This window comes from Neovison vison, chromosome 14 (assembly GCF_020171115.1).
Source record: "Neovison vison isolate M4711 chromosome 14, ASM_NN_V1, whole genome shotgun sequence".
NCBI lineage: Eukaryota > Metazoa > Chordata > Mammalia > Carnivora > Mustelidae > Neogale > Neogale vison.
Window position 1 is genome coordinate 19,247,924 of NC_058104.1, and position 23,655 is coordinate 19,271,578.

At 43.8% G+C, this 23,655-nt stretch overlaps 1 protein-coding gene across 4 annotated transcripts in view; it reads right to left on the reverse strand.

The window, feature by feature from the left end:
* ANKS3 (ankyrin repeat and sterile alpha motif domain containing 3) overlaps nucleotides 1-23,655 on the reverse strand; it is a 45,231-nt gene that overhangs the window by 17,309 nt on the left and 4,267 nt on the right. For 3 of the 4 annotated variants that reach the window (XM_044233660.1, XM_044233662.1, XM_044233661.1), the window contains 3 exons: nucleotides 22,158-22,356; nucleotides 21,838-21,959; nucleotides 20,568-20,649 (listed from right to left, as the gene is read on the reverse strand). In XM_044233660.1, coding sequence (XP_044089595.1) covers nucleotides 20,568-20,649; nucleotides 21,838-21,959; nucleotides 22,158-22,356 — 403 coding nt within the window. Of the gene's footprint in view, nucleotides 1-20,567; nucleotides 20,650-21,086; nucleotides 21,132-21,837; nucleotides 21,960-22,157; nucleotides 22,357-23,655 lie in introns of those variants that run through there. The other variant, XM_044233663.1, reaches the window with a different exon arrangement.

Consider the following 23,655-nt stretch of genomic DNA (forward strand, 5'->3'; position numbering starts at 1 on the left):
TTGTGATCTCTGCCTGTCAAATAAATAAATAAAATCTTAAAAACAAAACAAAACAAAAAAACCCTTCAGCCTTCAAAGGTCACTTTTTAGGGGGGTCTGGAAGGGGAAAATGAAAGCAGTCAAAAGGCACAAACTTGGAGTGCCTGCATTGCTCAGTGGGCTAAAGCCTCTGCCTTCAGCTCGGGTCATGATCCCGGGGTGATGGGATCGAGCCCCGCATTGGGATCTCTGCTTGGCAGGAAGCCTGCTTCTCCACCCCCACCTTGTGCTCTCTCTCTCTGTCAAATAACTAAATAAATAAATCTTTAAAAAGAAAAAAAAAAAAAGCACAAACTTCCAACTGTAAGATACATGATGACTGCAGCGAGCGCGGCCACGTGATAATTATGGAAGTCGTTTGGAGAATAAATCCTGAACAGGGCCGTGCACCAGAGACAGAAACAGTTGGTCACAGGCCGGGTGAGCTGGGAGCTCAGCCGGAGACCAGGGCGACGGGAGGGGTTGATGGCTTTTCTCTGAGGGCCCACTGAACAGTGGGGCCCTGAGCTCTCAGCTCCTCCAGGCCGGGGACAGGGAGGCCGCCATCTTCATTCCCGGCCTCCAGAGCTCTACAGAAAGCGCTCAGGGAACAAAAGCTCCCGAGAGCGAACCCAGCAGATTACTTAGCCTGGTAGCTGGCAAGGGCAGTGCAATTCTGCCTCAGGCAAAGACATTTGAGAATCACTCCCACCGCCCCTCTCCCAGAAGATTAGCAAGACCACCCAGCCAAGACAAAGTTCACTGATCAGTGAAAATTACGCAACTCCAGAGATAGGGGAAAGCAACACACAAACTTCACAGCTTTCTTTCAATGATCCTTTAGTCTTTCCGCTCCAAGTACTAACCAGGCCTGACCCTGCTTAGCTTCCGAGATCAGACAAGACTGGGCGCATTCAGGGTGGTATGGCCATAGACGATCCTTTAGTCATTCAAGGTTAAATTTTTTAAATTTTATTTTTTCTTAATCTTTTTAAAAAAATTTTCCTCTTTCCTATTTTAACTTTTTAAAAACTATTTTATCTTACCAATACCTTTTTAAAAAATTTTTTTTAATGTTAGCTATCAATTTATATATTTTTTAAGATTTTATTTACTTATTTGACAGAGATCACAAGAAGACAGAGAAGCAGGCAGAGAGAGAGGAGGAAGCAGGCTCCCCACTGAGCAGAGAGCCCAATGCAGGGCTCGATCCCAGGACCCTGAGATCATGACCTGAGCTGAAGGCAGAGGCCTAACCCACTGAGCCACCCAGGTGCCCTAAAAATCTTTTTTTATTAAAGTCATATTTTATCCCTTCATTGTATTTAACTTTATTTTCTGTATACATATAGGGTTTTTTTTTTCCTTAAAATTTTGGGATACAATTTAATAGAGCAAAATGTACCCTAAATGTAGCACATGGCTTTCCTCTAGTCTCCAGCCTGATCATATTCTTTCCTTTTTTTTTTCTTTTTTCACCCAACTTATCAATTCCATTTTTAGAATCTTTTAAAATTTTCATCTTTACTGTCATATTCCATCCCTTCATCATGTTTACCCTTAATTTTGTATCTATATAGATAAGATTTTCTTTCTTTAAAATTTTGGGAGGTAGTTTCTTCTAACAGACCAAAATATACCCAAAATCAAGTCTGTGGCTGTCTTCCATTCATCAGTCATTCATATATATATATATTCATTCATATACATGTATATATACATATACATATATATACATATATGTATACACACACATATATACATATACATATATATACATACATGTGTATATATATATATACACACACACATACACACACACCTTTATTCTCCCTTGGTTTTGGGTCTCTTCTGATTTGGTTAGTGTATATTTTTCTGGGGTCATTGCTACCCTTTTAGCATTTTGTTCTCTCATTCATCTATTTTTTTTTTAAGATTTTATTTATTCATTCGACAGAGAAAGAGAACACAAGCAGAGGGAGGGACAGCAGGAGAAGCAGGCTCCATGCTGAGCAGGGAGCCCAATGTGGGATTCATTCCCAGGACCCTGGGATCATGACCTGACCCAAAGGTAGGTGCTTTACGACTGAGCCACTCAGGTGCCCCTCATTCATCCATTCTTTTTTTTTTTTTTTTTTTTAAAGATTTTATTTATTTATTTGACAGAGAGAGATTACAAGTGGGCAGAGAGGCAGGCAGAGACAGAGAGGAGGAAGCAGGCTCCCTGCCGAGCAGAGAGCCCGATGCGGGACTTGATCCCAGGACCCTGAGATCATGACCTGAGCCGAAGGCAGTGGCTTAACCCACTGAGCCACCCAGGCGCCCCTCATTCATCCATTCTTATCTGGATAAAATGACAAAGGCAGAAAAACTCGCCACCAAAAAAAAAAAAAAAAGGCAGTACCAATGGCGAGGGACCTAATCAATACGGACATTAATAATATGTCAGAACTAGGGTGCCTGGAGTGGCTCAGTGGGTTAAAGCCTCTGCCTTCAGCTCAGGTCATGATCCCAGGGTCCTGGGATCGAGTCCCACATTGGGCTCTCTGCTCAGCAGGGAGCCTGCTTCCTCCTCTCTCTGCCTGCATCTCTGCCTACTTGTGATCTCTGTCTGTCAAATAAATAAATAAAATCTTTAAAAAATAATAGTAATGTGTCAGAACTGGAGTTCAGAATAACAATTATCAAGGTGCTAGCTGGGCTTGAAAAAAGCATGGAAGGTATTAGAGGTTCCCATTCCTTTTTTTTTTTTTTTTTTTAATTTACTTATCTGTCAGAGAGAGAGAGCACAAGCAGGGGGCCAGCAGGCAGAGGGAGAGGCAGGCTCCCTGCTGAGCAAGGCGACTGATGCAGGACTTGATCCCAGGACCCTGGGATCATGACCTGAGCCGAAGGTAGACGCTTAACTGACTGAGCTACCTAGGTGTCCCGAGAATCCTTTTCTAGAGAAATAAAAGAACTAAAATTTAACTAAGCTGAAATCAAAAAGCTATTAATGGGGTGCAATCAAGAATGGAGGCTCTTACTGCTAGGATAAATGAGGCAGAAGAGAGAACTGGTGATATGGAAGACCAAATAATGGATAATAAAGAAGCTGAGCAACACAGAGACAAACAACTACTGGACCACGAGGGGAGAATTCGAGAGATAAGTGATACCATAAGACAAAACAGTATCAGAGTAATTGGGATCCCAGAAGAAGAAGAGAAAGGGGGGGGGGGCAGAAGGTATAATGGAACAAATTATAGCAGAGAATTTCCCTAATTAGGCAACGGGAAGATGCACCAAAATCCAGGAGGCACTGAATACCCAACTTTTTTTAATCAACATGGACAGAACTGGAGATTATGCTGAGTGAAATAAGTCAAGTACAGAAAGTCAACTATCATATAGTTTCACTTACTTGTGAAGCATAAGGAATAACATGGAGGACATTAGGAGAAGGAAAGGAAAAGTGAACTGGGGGAAATTGGGAGGGGGAGATGAAACATGAGAGACCGTGGACTCTGTGAAACAAACTGAGGGTTTTGGAAGGGAGGAGAGTAATGGGATGGGTGAGCCTGGTGGTGGGTATTAAGGAGGAAACATATTGCTTGGAGCACTGGCTATGGTGCATAAACAATCCTGGAACACTGAAAATAATAAAATAAAAATAAGATGCTAATAAGCAAATAAATATTATAACCATTAAGTAAGTACAGAAAAAAAATCCAAGAGGCACAGAGACCCCCTCTTCAAAACCCATAAAAAGAGGTCTACACCCTGTCATCTAATAGTAAACCTTACAAGTCTCAGTGACAAAGAGAAAATCCTGAAAGCAGCTCAGGACAAAAGGTCTGTAACATACAACAGTAGAAATATTAGACTGGCTGCAGACCTATCCACAGAGATCTGGAAAGTCAGAGAGGACTGTCATGATATATTCAGAGCACTAAATGAGAAAACTATGCAGCCAGGAATACTATATCCAGCTAGGCTGTCAATGAAAATAGGAGAGATAAAAAGCTTCCAGGACGAATAAAAATTAAAAGAATTTGCAAACACCAAACCAGCCCACCTGGAAATATTGAAAGGGGTCCTCTAAGCAAAGAGAGAGCCTAAAAGTAACAAACCAGAAAGGAACAGAGACAATACAGAGGAACAGTTGGGGCGCCTGGGTGGCTCATTCTGTTGGGCGTCTGCCTTTGGCTCGGGTTGTGGTCCCAGGCTCCTGGGATCAGGCCCCACCTCAGGCTCCCTGCTCGGTGGGGAGCCTGCTTTCCCCTCTCCCTCTGCCTGCCTCTCTGCCTACTTGTGATCTCTGTCAAATGAATAAATAAAATCTCTAAAATATATATATATACAGGAATAGTTACCTTACAGGCCATACAATGGCACTGAATTCATATCTTTCAAGTAACCCTGAATGTAAATGGGCTAAATGCCCAAATCAAAAGACACAGGGTATCAGAATGGATTAAAAAAACAAGACCCAGGGCGCCTGGGTGGCTCAGTGGGTTAAGCCGCTGCCTTCAGCTCAGGTCATGATCTCAGGGTCCTGGGATCGAGTCCCGCATCGGGCTCTCTGCTCAGCAGGGAGCCTGCTTCCTACTCTCTCTCTCTCTGCCTGCCTCTCTGCCTACTTGTGATCTCTCTCTGTCAAATAAATAAATAAAATCTTAAACAAACAAACAAACAAACAAGACCCATTGATATGCTGTCTATGAGAAACTCATTTTAGGCCCAAAGATACCTCCAGATTTAAAGTGTCCATGCTAATGGACATCAAAAGAAAGCTGGGATAGCAGTCCCAATATCAGATAAATTAGATTTTAAGCTAAAGACCATAACAAGAAATGAGGAAGGACATTATATCACACTTAAGATTCTGTCCAACAAGAAGATCTAACAATTTTAAAGATGTATGTCCCTGATATGGGAGCAGTCAAATATATAAACCAATTAATAACAAAATCAAAGAAACACATCAACAATAATATAGTAATAGCAGATGACTTTAACACCCCCCTTATTGAAATGGACAGATCATCTAAGCAAAAGATCAACAAGGAAATAAAGGACTTAAATGACACACTGGACCAGAAAGACATCACAGATATATTTAGAACACTTCATCCCAAAACAACAGCATACACATTCTTTTCGAGTGCACATGGAACATTCTCCAGAATAGATCAATATTGGGTCACAAATCAGGTCTCAACCAGTACCAAAAGACTGGGATCATTCTCTGCATATCTTCAGACCACAATGGTCTGAAGCTAGAACTCAATCACAAGAGGAAAGTTGGAAAGAACTTGAATACATGGAGGCTAAAGAGCATCCTACTAAAGAATGAATAGGTCAACCAGGAAATTAAAGGAGAACTGGAAAAAATTCATGGAAACAAATGAAAGTGAAAACACAACTGTCCAAAATCTTTGGGACCAGCAAAGGTGGTCCTGAGAGGAAACTAAATAGCAACACAAGCCTTTCTCAAGAAATAAGAAAGGTGCCAGGTACACAACCTAACCCTACACCTAAAGGAGCTGGAGAAAGAACAGCAAAGAAAGCCTAACCCCAGCAGGAAAAGAATAATAATAAAGATCAGAACAGAAATCTAAGAAATAGAAACCAAAAGAACAGCAGAACAAATCAACAAAACTAGGAGCTGGTTCTTTGAAAGAATAAGATTGAGAAACCCCTGGCCAGACTTATCCAAAACAGAAAGGACACAAATTAATAAAATCATGAATGAAAGAGATCACAACCAACGCTAAAGAAATGCAAGCAATTATAAGTACATATTATGAGCAACTATACCCCAGCAAATTTGACAATCTGGAAGAAATAGATACATTCCTAGAGACATATAAACTACCAAAACTGAACCAGGAAGAACTAGAAAACCTGAACAGACCCATAACCAGTAAGGAGATTGAAGCTGTCATCAAAAATCTCCCAACAGGGGGCGCCTGGGTGGCTCAGTGGGTTAAGCCGCTGCCTTCGGCTCAGGTCATGATCTCAGGGTCCTGGGATCGAGTCCCGCATCGGGCTCTCTGCTCAGCGGGGGGCCTGCTTCCCTTCCTCTCTCTCTGCCTGCCTCTCTGTCTACTGTGATCTCTCTCTGTCAAATAAATAAATAAAATCTTAAAAAAAAAAAAAAATCTCCCAACAGGGGGCGCCTGGGTGGCTCAGTGTGTTGAAGTCTCTGCTTTCGGCTCAGGTCATGATCCCAGGGTCCTGGGATCGAGCCCCACATCGGGCTCTCTGCTCAGCAGGGAGTCTGCTTTCCTTCCTCTCTCTCTGCCTGCCTCTCTGCCTACCTGTGGTCTCTGTCTGTCAAATAAATTAAAAAAAAAAAAAAAAAAAAATCTCCCAACAAGAGCCCAGGGCCAGACGGCTTCCCAGGGGAATTCTACCAAACATTTAAAGAAGAATTAATACCTGTTCTCCTGAAACTGTTCCAAGATATAGAAATCGAAGGAAAACTTCCAAACTCACTTTATGAGGCCAGCATTACCTTGATTCCAAAACCAGACAAAGAACCCATCAAAAAGGAAAATTACAGACCAATATCCTCCATGAACGTGGATACAAAAATTCTCACCAAAATAATAGCCAAGGATCCAACAGTACATTAAAAGGATTATTCACCACAACTAAATGGGATTTATTCCTGGGCTGCAAGGTTGATTTAACACCCGCAAATCAAACAATGTGTGATACAATACATTAATAAAGAACAAGAACCATATGATACTCTCAATAGGTGCTGAAAAGGCATTGGACAAAGTATAGCAACCTTTCTTGATCAAAACTTCACAGTGTAGGCATAGAGGGTACAAATCTCAATATCATCAAAGCCATCTATGCAAAACCCACAGCGAATATCATTCTCAATGGGGAGAAACTGACAGCTTTTTCCCCTAAGGTCAGGAACATGGCAGGATGTCCACTATCACCACTGCTATTCAACACTGTACTAGAAGTCCTAGCCTCAGCAATCAGACAACAACAAGAAATTAAAGGCATCCTAATCGGCAAAAAGTCACTCTCACTCTTTGCAGATGATAGGATACTTTATGTGGAAAAACCAAAAGACTCCACCCCAAAACTGCTAGAACTCATACAGGAATTCAGTAAAGTGTCTGGATATAAAATCCATGCACAGAAACCAGGTGCATTTCTATATAGCAATAGCAAGACAGAAGAAAGAGAAATTAAGGAGTCGATCCCATTTACAATTGCACCCAAAACTGTAAAATACCTAGGAATACACCTAACCAAAGAAGCAAAGGATCTCTACTCAGAAAACTATAAAGTACTTGTGAAAGAAATTGAGGAAGACACAAATAAATGGAAAAATATTCCATGCTTATGGATTGGAAGATAAAATATTGTGAAAATGTCTATGTACCTAAAGCAATCTATATTTAATGCAATCCCTATCAAAATACCATCAATTTGGGGGCTCCTGGGTGGCTCAGTGGGTTAAGCATCTGCTTTTGGCTCTGGTCATGATCCCAGGGTCCTGGGATAGAGCCCCACATCAGGCTCTCTACTCAGCAGGGAGTCTGCTTCCCTTCCTCTCTCTCCACCTACTTTTGATCTCTCTGTCAAATAAATAAATAAAATATTTAAAATTTAAAAAAAAATCTATTTTTTTCAAAGAAATGGAACACGTAACCCTGAAATTTATATGGAACCAGAAAAGACCTCAAATATCCAGAGGAATGGTGGCATCACAATTCCAGACTACAAGTTCTATTACAAAGCCATAATCATCAAGACAGGATGGTACTGGCACAAAAACAGACACATACATCAATGGAACAGAACTGAGAACCCAGAAATGGACCCTCAACTCTATGGTGCACCAGTCTTCAACAAAGCAGGAAAGAATGTCCAATGGAAAAAAGACAAGTTTCTTCAAACGGTGCCGGGAAAATTGGACAGCCACCTCCAGAAGAACGAAACTGGACCATTTCCTTATAGCACGCACAAAAATAGCCTCAAAATGGATGAAAGACCTCAATGTGAGACAGGAATCCATCCAAATCCTTGACGTGAACCTAGGCAGCAACCTCTTTGACCTCAGCCACAGCAACTTCCTCCTGGAAACATCAACAAAGGCAAGGGAAGCAAGGGCAATAATGAACTACTGGGACTTCATCAAGATCAAAAGCTTTTGCACAGCAAAGGAAACAGTCAACAAAACCAAAAGACAACTGACAGAATGGGAGAAGACATTCACAAATGACATATCAGATAAAGGGCTAGTATCCAAAATCTATAAAGAACTTACCAAACTCAACACCCAAAGAACAAATAATCCAATCAAGAAATGGCCAAAAGGGGGGGAGAAGTCAAGATGGCGGAGAAGTAGCAGGCTGAGACTACTTCAGCTAGCAGGAGATCAGCTAGAGAGCTTATCTAAAGATTGCAAACACCTGCAAATCCATCGGCAGATCGAAGAGAAGAACAACAGCAATTCTAGAAACCGAAAAACAACCACTTTCTGAAAGGTAGGACTGGCGGAGAAGTGAATCCAAAGTGACGTTCAAGTGCAAAGTGACGGGAAGATAGACCCCGGGGGGAGGGGCCGGCTCCCGGCCAGCGGCGGAGCAGCGGAGCACAAAATCAGGACTTTTAAAAGTCGGTTCCGCTGAGGGACATCGCTGCAGAGGCTAAACCGGGGCGAAGCCCACGCGGGTTCAGCGTGGCCTCAGGTCCCGCAGGGTCACAGAAGGATCGGGGGTGTCTGAGTGTTGCAGAGCTTGCGGGTATTGGAGCGAGAAAGCTGGCTACAGAGACAGAGCCGACAGTAAGCTCACAGCTCGGTGTTGCCTTGAACCGGTCGCAGGCTCCGTGAGCTCGGAGCTCAGCCGGAGGTCAGGCAGACGGGAATTACTGGGCACTGTTCTCTGAGGGCGCACTGAGGAGTGGGGCCCCGGGCTATTGGCTCCTCTGGGCCGGAGACCAGGAGGCCGCCATTTGTATTCCCGTCCTCCGGAACTCTACGGAAAGCGCTCAGGGAACAAAAGCTCCTGAAAGCAAACCCCAGCGGATTACTCAGCCCAGCCCCTGGTAAAGGCGGTGCAATTCCGCCTGGGGCAAAGACACTTGAGATCACTACACCAGGCCCCTCCCCCAGAAGATCAACAAGAAATCCAGCCAAGACCAAGTTCACCTACCAAGGAGTGCAGTTTCAATACCAAGGAGAGCAGCAGAATTCCAGAGGAGAAAGCAAAGCATGGAACTCATGGCTTTCTCCCTGTGATTTTTTAGTCTTGCAGTTAAAGTAATTTTTTTCTTTTTCATTTTTTTCTCTACTTCTGCTAAATTTTTAAAATTTTAATTTTTTTTAATTTAAAAAAATTTTTTTTAACTTTTACCCTTTTCATTTTTAACTTTTTTTAACTAGTTTATCTAATATATATATTTTTTCTTTTTCATACTTTTCTTTTTTCGTTTTCTTTTAATTCCTTTTTTTTTCTTTTTTTTTCCTTTCTTTTTTTTTTTTTGAACCTCTTTTTATCCCCTTTCTCTCCCCTCACGATTTGGGATCTCTTCTGATTTGGTTAAAGCATATTTTCCTGGGGTTGTTGCCACCCTTGTAGTATTTTACTTGCTCCTTCATATACTCTTATCTAGACAAAATGACAAGGCGGAAAAATTCACCACAAAAAAAAGAACAAGAGGCAGTACCGAAGGCTAGGGACCTAATCAATACAGACATTGGCAATATGTCAGATCTAGAATTCAGAATGACAATTCTCAAGGTTCTAGCCGGGCTTGAAAAAGGCATTGAAGATATTAGAGAAACCCTTTCGGGAGATATAAAAGCCCTTTCTGGAGAAATAAAAGAACTAAAATCTAACCAAGTTGAAATCAAAAAAGCTATTAATGAGGTGCAATCAAAAATGGAGGCTCTCACTGCTAGGATAAATGAGGCAGAAGAAAGAATTAGTGATCTAGAAGACCAAATGACAGAGAATAAAGAAGCTGAGCAAAAGAGGGACAAATAGCTACTGGACCACGAGGGCAGAATTTGAGAGATAAGTGACACCATAAGACGAAACAACATCAGAATAATTGGGATTCCAGAAGAAGAAGAAAGAGAGAGGGGAGCAGAAGGTATACTGGAGAGAATTATTGGGGAGAATTTCCCCAATATGGCAAAGGGAACGAGCATCAAAATTCAGGAGGTTCAGAGAACGCCCCTCAAAATCAATAAGAATAGGCCCACACCACGTCACCTAATAGTAAAATTTACAAGTCTTAGTGACAAAGAGAAAATCCTGAAAGCAGCCCGGGAAAAGAAGTCTGTAACATACAATGGTAAAAATATTAGATTGGCAGCTGACTTAAACACAGAGACCTGGCAGGCCAGAAAGAGCTGGCATGATATTTTCAGAGCACTAAACGAGAAAAACATGCAGCCAAGAATACTATATCCAATGATCTAGGCTATCATTGAAAATAGAAGGAGAGATTAAAAGCTTCCAGGACAAACAAAAACTGAAAGAATTTGCAAACACCAAACCAGCTCTACAGGAAATATTGAAAGGGGTCCTCTAAGCAAAGAGAGAGCCTACAAGTGGTAGATCAGAAAGGAACAGAAACAATATACAGTAACAGTCACTTTACAGGCAATACAATGGCACTAAATTCATATCTCTCAATAGTTACCCTGAACGTTAATGGGCTGAATGCCCCAATCAAAAGACACAGGGTATCAGAATGGATAAAAAAACAAAACCCATCTATATGTTGCCTCCAAGAAACTCATTTTAAGCCCGAAGACACCTCCAGATTTAAAGTGAGGGGATGGAAAAGAATTTGCCATGCTAATGGACATCAGAAGCAAGCAGGAGTGGCAATCCTTATATCAGATCAATTAGATTTTAAGCCAAAGACTATAATAAGAGATGAGGAAGGACACTATATCATACTCAAAGGGTCTATCCAACAACAAGATCTAACAATTTAAAATATCTATGCCCCCAACATGGGAGCAGCCAACTATATAAACCAATTAATAACAAAATCAAAGAAACACATCAACAATAATACAGTAATAGTAGGGGACTTGAACACTCCCCTCACCGAAATGGACAGATCATCCAAGCAAAAGATCAGCAAGGAAATAAGGGCCTTAAACGACACACTGGACCAGATGGACATCACAGATATATTCAGAACATTTCATCCCAAAGCAACAGAATATACATTCTTCTCTAGTGCACATGGAACATTCTCCAGAATAGATCACATCCTCGGTCCTAAATCAGGACTCAACCGGTATCAAAAGATTGGGATCATTCCCTGCATATTTTCAGACCACAATGCTCTGAAGCTAGAACTCAACCACAAGAGGAAGTTTGGAAAGAACCCAAATACATGGAGACTAAACAGCATCCTTCTAAAGAATGAATGGGTCAACCGGGAAATTAAAGAAGAATTGAAAAAAATCATGGAAACAAATGATAATGAAAACACAATGGTGCAAAATCTGTGGGACGCAACAAAGGCAGTCCTGAGAGGAAAATATATAGCGGTACAAGCCTTTCTCAAGAAACAAGAAAGGTCTCAGGTACACAACCTAACCCTACACCTAAAGGAGCTGGAAAAAGAACAAGAAAGAAACCCTAAGCCCAGCAGGAGAAGAGAAATCATAAAGATCAGAGCAGAAATCAGTGAAATAGAAACCAAAAAAACAATAGAACAAATCAACAAAACTAGGAGCTGGCTCTTTGAAAGAATTAATAAAATTGATAAACCCCTGGCCAGACTTATCAAAAAGAAAAGAGAAAGGACCCAAATAAATAAAATCATGAATGAAAGAGGAGAGATCACAACTAACACCAAAGAAATACAAACAATTATAAGAACATACTATGAGCAACTCTACGCCAACAAATTTGACAATTTGGAAGAAATGGATGCATTCCTAGAAACATATAAACTACCACAACTGATCCAGGAAGAAATAGAAAGCCTGAACAGACCCATAACCAGTAAGGAGATTGAAACAGTCATTAAAAATCACCAAACAAACAAAAGCCCAGGGCCAGACGGCTTCCCGGGGGAATTCTACCAAACATTCAAAGAAGAACTAATTCCTATTCTCCTGAAACTGTTCCAAAAAATAGAAATGGAAGGAAAACTTCCAAACTCATTTTATGAGGCCAACATCACCTTGATCCCAAAACCAGACAAGGATCCCATCAAAAAAGAGAGCTATAGACCAATATCCTTGATGAACACAGATGCGAAAATTCTCACCAAAATACTAGCCAATAGGATTCAACAGTACATTAAAAGGATTATTCACCACGACCAAGTGGGATTTATTCCAGGGCTGCAAGGTTGGTTCAACATCCGCAAATCAGTCAATGTGATACAACACATCAATAAAAGAAAGAACAAGAACCATATGATACTCTCAATAGATGCTGAAAAAGCATTTAACAAAGTACAGCATCCCTTCCTGATCAAAACCCTTCAAAGTGTAGGGATAGAGGGCACATACCTCAATATAATCAAAGCCATCTATGAAAAACCCACCGCAAATATCATTCTCAATGGAGAAAAACTGAAAGCTTTTCCGCTAAGGTCAGGAACACGGCAAGGATGTCCATTATCACCACTGCTATTCAACATAGTACTAGAAGTCCTAGCCTCAGCAATCAGACAACAAAAGGAAATTAAAGGCATCCAAATCGGCAAAGAAGTCAAACTATCACTCTTCGCAGATGATATGATACTATATGTGGAAAACCCAAAAGACTCCACTCCAAAACTGCTAGAACTTGTACAGGAATTCAGTAAAGTGTCAGGATATAAAATCAATGCACAGAAATCAGTTGCATTTCTCTACACCAACAACAAGACAGAAGAAAGAGAAATTAAGGAATCAATCCCATTTACAATTGCACCCCAGACCATAAGATACCTAGGAATAAACCTAACCAAAGAGGCTAAGAATCTATACTCAGAAAACTATAAAGTACTCATGAAAGAAATTGAGGAAGACACAAAGAAATGGAAAAATGTTCCATGCTCCTGGATTGGAAGAATAAATATTGTGAAAATGTCTATGCTACCTAAAGCAATCTACACATTTAATGCAATTCCTATCAAAGTACCATCCATCTTTTTCAAAGAATTGGAACAAATAATTGCAAAATTTATATGGAACCAGAAAAGACCTCGAATAGCCAAAGGGATATTGAAAAACAAAGCCAAAGTTGGTGGCATCACAATTCCGGACTTCAAGCTCTATTACAAAGCTGTCATCATCAAGACAGCATGGTACTGGCACAAAAACAGACACATAGATCAATGGAACAGAATAGAGAGCCCAGAAATAGACCCTCAACTCTATGGTCAACTAATCTTTGATAAAGCAGGAAAGAATGTCCAATGGAAAAAAACAGCCTCTTTAATAAATGGTGTTGGGAAAATTGGACAGCCATGTGCAGAAAAATGAAATTGGACCATTTCCTTACACCACACACAAAAATAGACTCAAAATGGATTAAGGACCTCAATGTGAGAAAGGAATCCATCAAAATCCTTGAGGAGAACACAGGCAGCAACCTCTTCGACCTCAGCCGCAGCAACATCTTCCTAGGAACATCGCCAAAGGCAAGGGAAGCAAAGGCAAAAATGAACTATTGGGATTTCATCAAGATCAAAAGCTTTTGCACAGCAAAGGAAACAGTTAACAAAATCAAAAGACAACTGACAAAATGGGAGAAGATATTTGCAAACGACATATCAGATAAAGGACTAGTGTCCAAAATCTATAAAGAACTTAGCAAACTCAACCCCCAAAGAACAAAGAATCCAATCAAGAAATGGGCAGAGGACATGAACAGACGTTTCTGCAAAGAAGACATCCAGATGGCCAACAGACACATGAAAAAGTGCTCCATATCACTCGGCATCAGGGAAATACAAATCAAAACCACAATGAGATATCACCTCACACCAGTCAGAATGGCTAAAATCAACAGGTCAGGATATGACAGATGCTGGCGAGGATGCGGAGAAAGGGGAACCCTCCTACACTGTTGGTGGGAATGCAAGCTGGTGCAACCACTCTGGAAAACAGCATGGAGGTTCCTCAAAATGTTGAGAAGAGAATTGCCCTATGACCCAGCAATTGCACTACTGGGTATTTACCCTAAAGATACAAACGTAGTGATCCAAAGGGGCACGTGCACCCGAATGTTTATAGCAGCAATGTCCACCATAGCCAAACTATGGAAAGAACCTAGATGTACATCAACAGATGAATGGATAAAGACGATGTGGTATATATACACAATGGAATACTATGCAGCCATCAAAAGAAATGAAATCTTGCCATTTGCGACAACATGGATGGAACTAGAGCGTATCATGCTCAGCGAAATAAGTCAAGCGGAGAAAGACAACTATCATATGATCTCCCTGATATGAGGAAGTGGTGATGCAACATGGGGGCTTAAGTGGGTAGGAGAAGAATAAATGAAACAAGATGGGATTGGGAGGGAGACAAACCATAAATGACTCTTAATCTCACAAAACAAACTGAGGGTTGCTGGGGGGAGGGGGGTTGGAAGAAGGGGGTGGGGTTATGGACATTGGGGAGGGTATGTGCTTTGGTGAGTGCTGTGAAGTGTGTAAACCTGGCGATTCACAGACCTGTATCCCTGGGGATAAAAATATATATTTATAAAAAATAAAAAAATTTATTAAAAAAAAAAAAAAGAAATGGCCAAAAGGGGCGCCTGGGTGGCTCAGTGGGTTAAGCCTCTGCCTTTGCCTCAGGTCATGGGGCTCTCTGCTCAGCAGGGAGCCTGCTTCCCCCACTCTCTCTGCCTGCCTCTCTCTGCCTGCTTGTGATCTCTGTCAAATAAATAAACAAAATTTAAAAAAAAGAAAAGAAAAGAAAAGAAATGGCCAAAAATATGAACAGACATTTCAGCAAAGAAGACATCCAGATGGCCAACAGACACATGATAAAGTGCTCCACATCACTCAGCATCAGGGAAATACAAATCAAAACCACAGTGAGAAATCACCGCACACTGTTCAGAATAGCTAAAATTAACAAGTCAGGAAATGACAGGTGCTGGTGAGGATGTGGAGAAAGGGGAACCCTCCTACACTGTTGGGGGGAATGCAAGTGGGTGCGGCCACTCTGGAAAACAGCATGGAGTTTCCTCAAAAAGTTGAAAATAGAGCTACCCTACTACCCAGCAATCTTACTGGGTATTTACCCTAAAGATACAAATGTAGTGATCCAAAGGGGCATGTGCATCTGAATGTTTATAGCAGCAATGTCCACAATAGCCAAACTATGGAAAGAACCTAGATGTCCATCAACAAATGAATGGATAGAGAAGATGTGGTATATATATATAAAATAGAAGACTATGCAGCCGGGCACCTGGGTGGCTCAGTGGGTTAAGCCGCTGCCTTCGGCTCAGGTCATGATCTCAGGGTCCTGGGATCGAGTCCCGCATCGGGCTCTCTGCTCAGCAGGGAGCCTGCTTCCCTCTCTCTCTCTCTGCCTGCCTCTCCATCTACTTGTGATTTCTCTCTGTCAAATAAATAAATAAAATCTTTAAAAAAAAAAAAAAAAAAAAAAGAAGACTATGCAGCCATCAGAAAAAAAAAAAAAATCCCACAAAATCTTGCCATTTGCAATGACATGGATGGAACAAGAGAGTATTACGTTAAGTGAAATAAGTCAGAGAAAGACAATTATCAAATGATCTCGCTGATATGAGGAAAACTGTGAGGCAGTGGGGGGGGTCGTGGGGTGTAGGGAGGGAAAAAATGAGACAAGATGGGATCAGGAGGGAGACAAACCACAAGAGATTCTTAATCTCACAAAACAAACTGAGGGCTGCTGGGGGGTGGGGGGCGCAGGGAGAGGGTGGCTGGGTGATGGACATTGGGGAGGGTATGTGCTATGGTGAGCGCTGTGAAATGTGTGAGCCTGATGATTCACAGACCTGTATCCCTGGGGCAAATAATACATTATATGTTAATTTAAAAAAGAAGAAAAAAAGATGCTGAACCTCACCGACATCGGAGAAAGGCAAAAATCAACAGGAGACAGCTCATGTGATACCAGGTACCACATGTTCCTGCAGGTGTGGGAGACGAGAACTCCAAAACACTACCAGGACATAAATCAGGCTGACCGTGGAGGAAAGTCAGTTACTACTCTCTAGTGCACACTCACTCAGCCTACACACTGAAACGTCTAATTGAAGAATACATCCTGATTTCTTTGAAATCCCTTCCCACATGCTTGAGAAGACAGGTATGAAATGGGAACTGCAGCCCTGTCAGGAACAGCAAAGTAGACACAACTGAAATGTCCACTAAAAGAGGAACAGATGACGCTCAAACACTCAGATGTCCAACACACACAGAGCTGTCAAAGTGAGTGCACAGGGGGGCGCCTGGGTGGCTCAGTGGGTTAAGCCTCTGCCTTCGGCTCAGGTCATGATCTCAGAGTTCTGGGATCAAGACCCTCATCGGGCTCTCTGCTCGGCAGGGAGCCTGCTTCCCTTCCTCTCTCTCTGCCTGCCTCTCTGCCTACTTGTGATCTCTCTCTGTCAAATAAATAAATAAAATCTTAAAAAAAAAAAAATGAGTGAACTGGGCCCACACACACCAGCACGCTGCTGAAAGACACACACGGTCTGACATGTTACTACATAAATCTTTACATCGAACCACCGAACAACCTGTGCCCTCCTTAAGGACACGGTGTGTGGTGAAAGCAGAAAACCAGGGGCAGGAAAGCTGCAGATCAACATCTGTTTAGGGGTCACTTTGGGGTCATGTGTGTGGAATAGTATTATCATCTGTACTTTTCTGTAAGTTCAAAGTACTTCAAATTTAAATTCATAATTCTTGCTGCTGTGGAAGGAGTGTAAGTTGGTACAATTAGCTCTTCAGATGGCAAGTGGACAATCCTTTGTTAAGACCGGACTTACATTCCATGGAAAATTCTACCTTGGGTACTGAAATGGACAGATGTGGTCACACGCGTGTGCAGAGATGTGTGTGCAGGGAGTCTCCACACTGAATGTGACAGCCAGTGGCTGGCAACGACTTACTTCCGTCTACGGCCCACTGTCAAACAAACTCTGATTCATCCCTCCAAGGAAGTGTTGCACCGCCATGAAGAAAAGAGAGAGAAGAGAGATTATGATACAGGAATACAGAACAATCTCCGAGAGAAAGAGAGAGAGAGAAGGGAAATAAATCAATAAGTAAATGAATGGAGGGAGCAAGGGAGGGAGAGAGGGAAAGAAAGACAGAGAAAGGAAGACAGAGAGCAAGGAAAAGCAAGTGAGCTGAGGGGCAGCCATGGTGGGGGAGACCGGGAGAGCAAGGCAAGGGGGGCGGGCAGGCTCCTGTACCCCTTCAGTCTCATGTCTAGTTTTACCACACGAGGGTACCATTCCCAAGTCCTTTTTCCTTTTTTCTGAAGTCTATGTGAGCGAAGAATGGGGGGAAGGGGAGAGGGAGATGGGGAGAGAAAACCTCAAGCTCCCTGCTCCGCCTGACGCAGCGCTCGACCCCACGACCCTGAGATCGTGACCAGCGCAAAAACCAGTAGTCAGACAATTCACTGACTTAGCCACTCAGGCGCCCTTGGGGGGCATTTGGATTCTTTCTTTAAAGAAAGATAGCATGTTAACATTTTATTATGCTAAACTATCCAATAAAGTGGACCCCGAAAAAGAGACAAATCATAAATACAAATGGCAAATAAATGCATTTTTAAATGTTCAACCTCACTGATAAGTATAAAACAAAACAGATGTTACTTTTCTCCCACCACACTGGCAAAAACGTAAGATGAGCAACTTCCAGGGCTTGGTGAAGACATGAAAAAGTGGGCACCTGCACACATTACTGGAGAGGGAGGCCAAAGAGACAACCTTTGCAGTGGGAACCTGCTAGGACTTCATATTTCAACCCTGCTGCACTTTTTAATGACTTTATTTTTCTTTAAAGATTTTTCTTAAGATTTTATTTATTTATTTGGCAGACAGTGATCACAAGTAGACAGAGAGGCAGGCAGAGAGAGAGGAGGAAGCAGGCTCCCCGCTAAGACCAGGACCCTGAGATCATGACCCGAGCCGAAAGCAGATGTTTTAACCCACTGAGCCACCCAGGTACCCCTTAACGACTTTATTAAAATAAAATTCACATACCATGTAATTCCCCCACTCACAGTAGATAATTAATTCACTGGCATGCAACCATCACCACAATGAATTTCAGAACATTCTCCTCACTCTATTTTTTTTTTTTTTTCTTGGACAGAGAGAGAGACATCACAAGTAGGCAGAGAGGCAGGCAGAGGGGGAGGGGGAGGCAGGCTCCCTGCTGAGCAGAGAGCCCGCCCAATGTGGGGCTCGATCCCAGGACCCTGAGACCATGACCTGAGCTGAAGGCAGAGGCTTAACCCACTGAGCCACCCAGGTGCCCCATTCTCCTCACTCTAAAAAGAAATCCTGTATCCATTCACCACCACCCTCTCCCCAGTACTTCTCATCTCTCACCATCCCTTCCCCTCTCACCCTCCCAATTCACCCTCTGCCACTGGCATTAGTAGATCAGCATTACTCTGCTTTCTATCTCTACAAATTTGCTTAGTCAGGATACTTCGTATAAAAAGAATCATACATGGGGGGCGCCTGGGTGGCTCAGTGGGTTAAAGCCTCTGCCCTTAGGCTCACCAACATCGGAGAAAGGCTCTGCTCAGCAGGGAGCCTGCTTCCTCCTCTCTCTCTGCCTCTCTGCCCACTCTTTCTCTGTCAAATAAATAAAATCTTAAAAAAAAAAAATCATACATGGGATGCCTGGGTGGCTCAGTCAGTGAAGACTCTGCCTTTGGCTCAGATCATGATCCCAGAGTGCTGGGATCGAGCCCTCCATCAGGCTCCCTGCTTAGCGGGAAGCCTGCTTCTCCCACTACCCCTCCCTCTGCTTGCATGCTCTCTGACAAACAAAATCTTTAAAAAAACAAAACAAGGGGCGCCTGGGTGGCTCAGTGGGTTAAAGCCTCTGTCTTTGGCTCAGGTTGTGATCCCAGGGTCCTGGGATTGAACCCCGCATTGGGCTCTCTGCTCAGCAGGAAGCCTGCTTCCTCCTCTCTCTCTGCCTGCCTCTCTGCCTACTTGTGATCTCTGTCAAATGAATAAATAAAATCTTGAAAAAACAAAAACAACGAACCATACACTACATGGTCGTCGGTGTCTGCATCCTCCCACCGAGGGTAACATTTTCAAGGCTCATCCGTACTGTGGGGGTCAGAACTTCACTCCTGACTCCAGCCACGGGACACTCCCGCGTGCGGAGCGACCGCTTCGCTGCTCCATCTGCCAGCTGACGGACACGTGGGCCTCCACCTTTTGGCTACTACGAATAACACTGCTACAGACATTTGTGTGTAAGTTTTTGTGTGGACCTATTTTCAGTTCCTTGGGTTTATACCTAGGAGAACGGCGGGGTTAGACAGTAGCTTTGTGTTTAAAACCGTGTGCGGCCCTGCAGACTGTCCTCCAGAGAGGCCGCGTCATTTCGCCCTCCCACCAGCCGTGTGCGAGGTTCCAAGGTCCCCACATCTTCCTCGACTCTTGTTACCGTCTTCTTATACTACAGACGCCCCTGCACTTTTGATCTGCACTTCCCAGACGACTAATGATGTCAAGGGTTTGTTCATGTGCTTACCGGCCATCTATAAATCATTTTTGGAGAAATGTCTATTCATATCCTTTGCTCATGTTTAAATTGTCTATTTGTCTATTGTCTATTAATAAACATCTCGTGCAAACAATCAATCTTTGCAAACAGCAATCTTTCCTACAGAAGCGCAGTGGACCTGCATCTAGGCTGAAGCTGCCCATGTCGAGAGAGTACCTGGAGCACTGTTCATAACTGTAAAATGTCAGAAACTTAAATTTCGATGAATAAGGAACTAAATTAATGATGGCTCAGATTATACATGGGATACAAGGAGAAAATGTCTATGGCATATTAAGCAATTTTCTAAAAGCTATCAACACACAGTGGAATCCCACTCTGTTCAAAACAAAAAGCAATGTGTGCACACCTGTCTGGAGACAGGCCTTCCTAAGCAGAGAAGTCCCCGCTGTCTCTTTACCAAACCAAGTGGGCATCTTGGGGAGGAACCATGGGTGGTTGAAAAGGGAGGAAGATCTTAGCATTCTTACTCTCCATGATGTTTTTAAGTGATGGGATGATAAGTGTTATCTGTTTTTTAAAATATATTTTCCATACTTCACAAATAATAGCATTTTCAAAATTATTAAGGCATAGGTTATCTTTTTCACTCACCACTGTACCCCCGAGCATTGCTCAACACTTGGCATCAGTAGACACAATAAAAATGTGCTGAATAAACAAAGAACAGCTACTTCTGTGCAGCAGAAAATTGTTACAGCTCACACTTTAGGGACAGGACTCCTCACCTGCTGTAACTCAACTGTAAGCTAATAAACAGGGTCACTTACATGATTGAGAAAATACTGCACAATTATCTCATGGCCAGCAGCAGCTGCTTCCATCAAAGGAGTAAATCCATACACTGGTTCCCTGCAAGACAGAGGCCGTGGCCAGATGATTAGCGGAGAGGAGTTCAGCCAGGCAGAAGCTTTCCTGCTGCAGACCAACCCAAGCTGGCCCACCTCCCGTCCCTAAGCATCGAGGTCTCCCTCCCCCCAGAACGAACAGGGAGACATAAGAAAAGCTCCTATCGATACCTGAACCTCATAAATCTTTGTTTCTACCACCAGCTCTAGTCTTTCTTCCTCAACACAATCTGTCTCCCGCTCTTCACTCCCTCTAAGCTACTTCCATGGGCCATCTCTTAAATTTCCATTTTAGTTACAAGCAAAAAGCAGTGGTTGCCTTTCACTGTGCACAGAAAGCCGGCATCACCCGTCCACCTAACCAGATCCGATCTTTTGAGCTCAGCATTCTCCAGGAACCCTCCCAAAAGCTCCAGGACTAGTCATCTACTGTGTCCTTACTTTGCCTAGGATCTGATGCTTATTTTTGTGCTTGGTTCCGATTCGCCCAGCGCTGTCTACAGATGCCTCCCGACCCTCGCTTCTCTCGCGCTGGTCTAGAAGACAGGAACCAAGCTAAAACCCATTCCAAAACACAGCATTTTCACATTTTAACATCTCTGAGGTCAGATTTTATCTTAAATTCAGTAGGCAAGTGGCATTTTAATCAGTGGCATTTCTTTCTCAGTGGCATGTGAAACTCTGGTGCGTCTTACAGGGGGTGACTGCAGCCAGGGGCATGCACCATGCCCGCCAGAAGCTGGGTTGGTACGGGCTGTGTTGACTGCTGTAGACAACACAGCTTCCAGCTTATAAAAATGAACGCTGCTTTCAAGCATCGGTTCACCGGATATAGACAAAAGACAAGAAGGTAAAAGGAATTAGCATTTAGGGTCAATCAAGTGCCATTCGCTAGGCCACCAGGCCCTGGTGTATGACAAACACAGAATTCCTCGAACAACAATTCCTCCGTGACATAGGTATTGGTGTCCCGTTCTCAGATAAAGAAAATGAGGCTCAGGGCACTGAAAGTGCTGCACCCAGTGTCCCCTGACAGATGCAGGAAGAAGCTGGGACTACCCACAAGCTTCCCACACCTGGGCAGGCCTGTCACCTCTGCCCAAGGAAGGGGCTACCCTGCACTCTGGCCCGCGGCTGCCTCCTTAGCTGCCCTCCTCAGAGCTAGAACGACCACGGAAGACCTGGTAATCACCTCACGTTGGCATTCGCTCCACTGTCCAAAAGGAACTTGACCATCTGCTGGTGCCCAGCGCTGGTGCAGTGGAAGAGGGCAGTCCAGCCTTGAATGTCCTTCATTTCCAGCTCGGCACCTTGCTTCAAGAGAACACAGAACGCTCGTTACAGCCTCAGCTCCTCTGTGCGGGGCGGGCGTGCTCCAGGCCGTCGCAGTGCAAGAATCCAAGTGGCTATGAGAGCAAGCACACGTACGCCATGGTCTGCAGCGGCTCACGTCTCTGCCAGAGCGGCCAGGAGCCCCACGCATTTCTGGGCCTGAGTCCCCTCGGCGCTCACCTGGAGGAGAAAGTAGGCGATGCTCTCGTTGCCACAGCTGGAAGCCAGCATCAGCGGAGTCTGCCCTTCTGGGGTCGGCACGTTCACGCTCACCCCCGCCTCCAGCAGCAGGTGCACGATGGTATCGTGTCCGATGTAGGAGGCATACATCAGCGGGGTCCAGCCACCACCATTCTTCTTATTCAAATCTAACTCTCTCCTAAACAAACGCAAGAGATGCCAGCCACGTCCAGCCATCTCACACGGGAGGTTTACCAAAGCTGGCAGCGAGGCCGGGCCAAGACAAAGAGTGGGAACTACAGCCAGGAAGCAGAGGTTACCTGCCACCCTGGACGTCATGGGGGAGGGGAGGCAAGTGCGGAAACCGTTCGGTTTGCTGTACAGCCGCCTCTGCCAAATCCTCAGAGCCATCCTCCTCCTCCAACTGCACGAGCTCACTGTCCCCGCCTCACCCCAAGGCCAGCAACTCTTCTGTCCTACCCCCAGCTACACAGATGGTTCTCAACTAGGGGTAATTTTTGGCATATGGCAAAGTCTGAAGACATTACTGGTTGTCACAACTGGGGAAGGAAAAGCTACTGGCATCTATGGGATGGAGGAAGGGACATAGCTAACTGGTTACCCTATATGCACGGGTCCCCAGTGGAGAATGATCTGGCTGGACTGTCAGGAGTGCTAGAATCAAGGAACTGTGACCTGGAGCCTTGACTGCCTTCTACCAACAGGCCAGAATCTGCTAGTGTGGGGCTGGGTGGAAAGGGAAAGGGGAAGGGACTCAGAGAAAGGACAATTTCTCGCTTGTCACCCCATCCTACAGCAACATTCTTTAAAAATCACTGACCAGAGAATCCTATCTTTCTCATTAATTTCCATCAAAATTCCGGAAAAGCATTTGCCATAGGAAAAAAACCATGGGCTTCCCAGCCCAGAGTCTGGCGCTGGGGGATGGAAATCACATCCACTTCCAGGACAGCCTGAAGAGTTCACGCCCCGGGGCAGCTGGGTGGCTCAGTGGGTTAAAGCCTCTGCCTTCGGCTTAGGTCGTGATCCCAGGGTCCTGGGATCGAGCCCCACATTAGGTTCTCTGCTCAGCAGGGAGCCTGTTCCCCCCACCTCCACCTGCCTCTCTACCTACTTGTGATCTTTGTCTGTCAATCAAGTGCCAGACACAATCAAGTGTCTGTCAAATAAATAGGCAAAAAAGAAAAGGAAAAAAAAAAGAGTTCACGCCCCATGGCCTCTCCTCTCACACAATCCCTGCCTCCAGTGGTGACAACAAACAATCGATCCACAGTCTATGCCTCTCAGAGGTACGCACATAGGAAGCCACACCAGAAAATTATTTTCCATTCCCTAGCATTTTCTAAAGTCTCTGGGATGCCCAGGCAGCCATTCCAGAAAGTCCTGGTCCCGGGGATGCAGTGGAGGCCACTGGCTGGGAGAGCACACAGAATCAGTTCATCCTGGCCACGTGCCATTCACTGAGGGAGCGCTCATC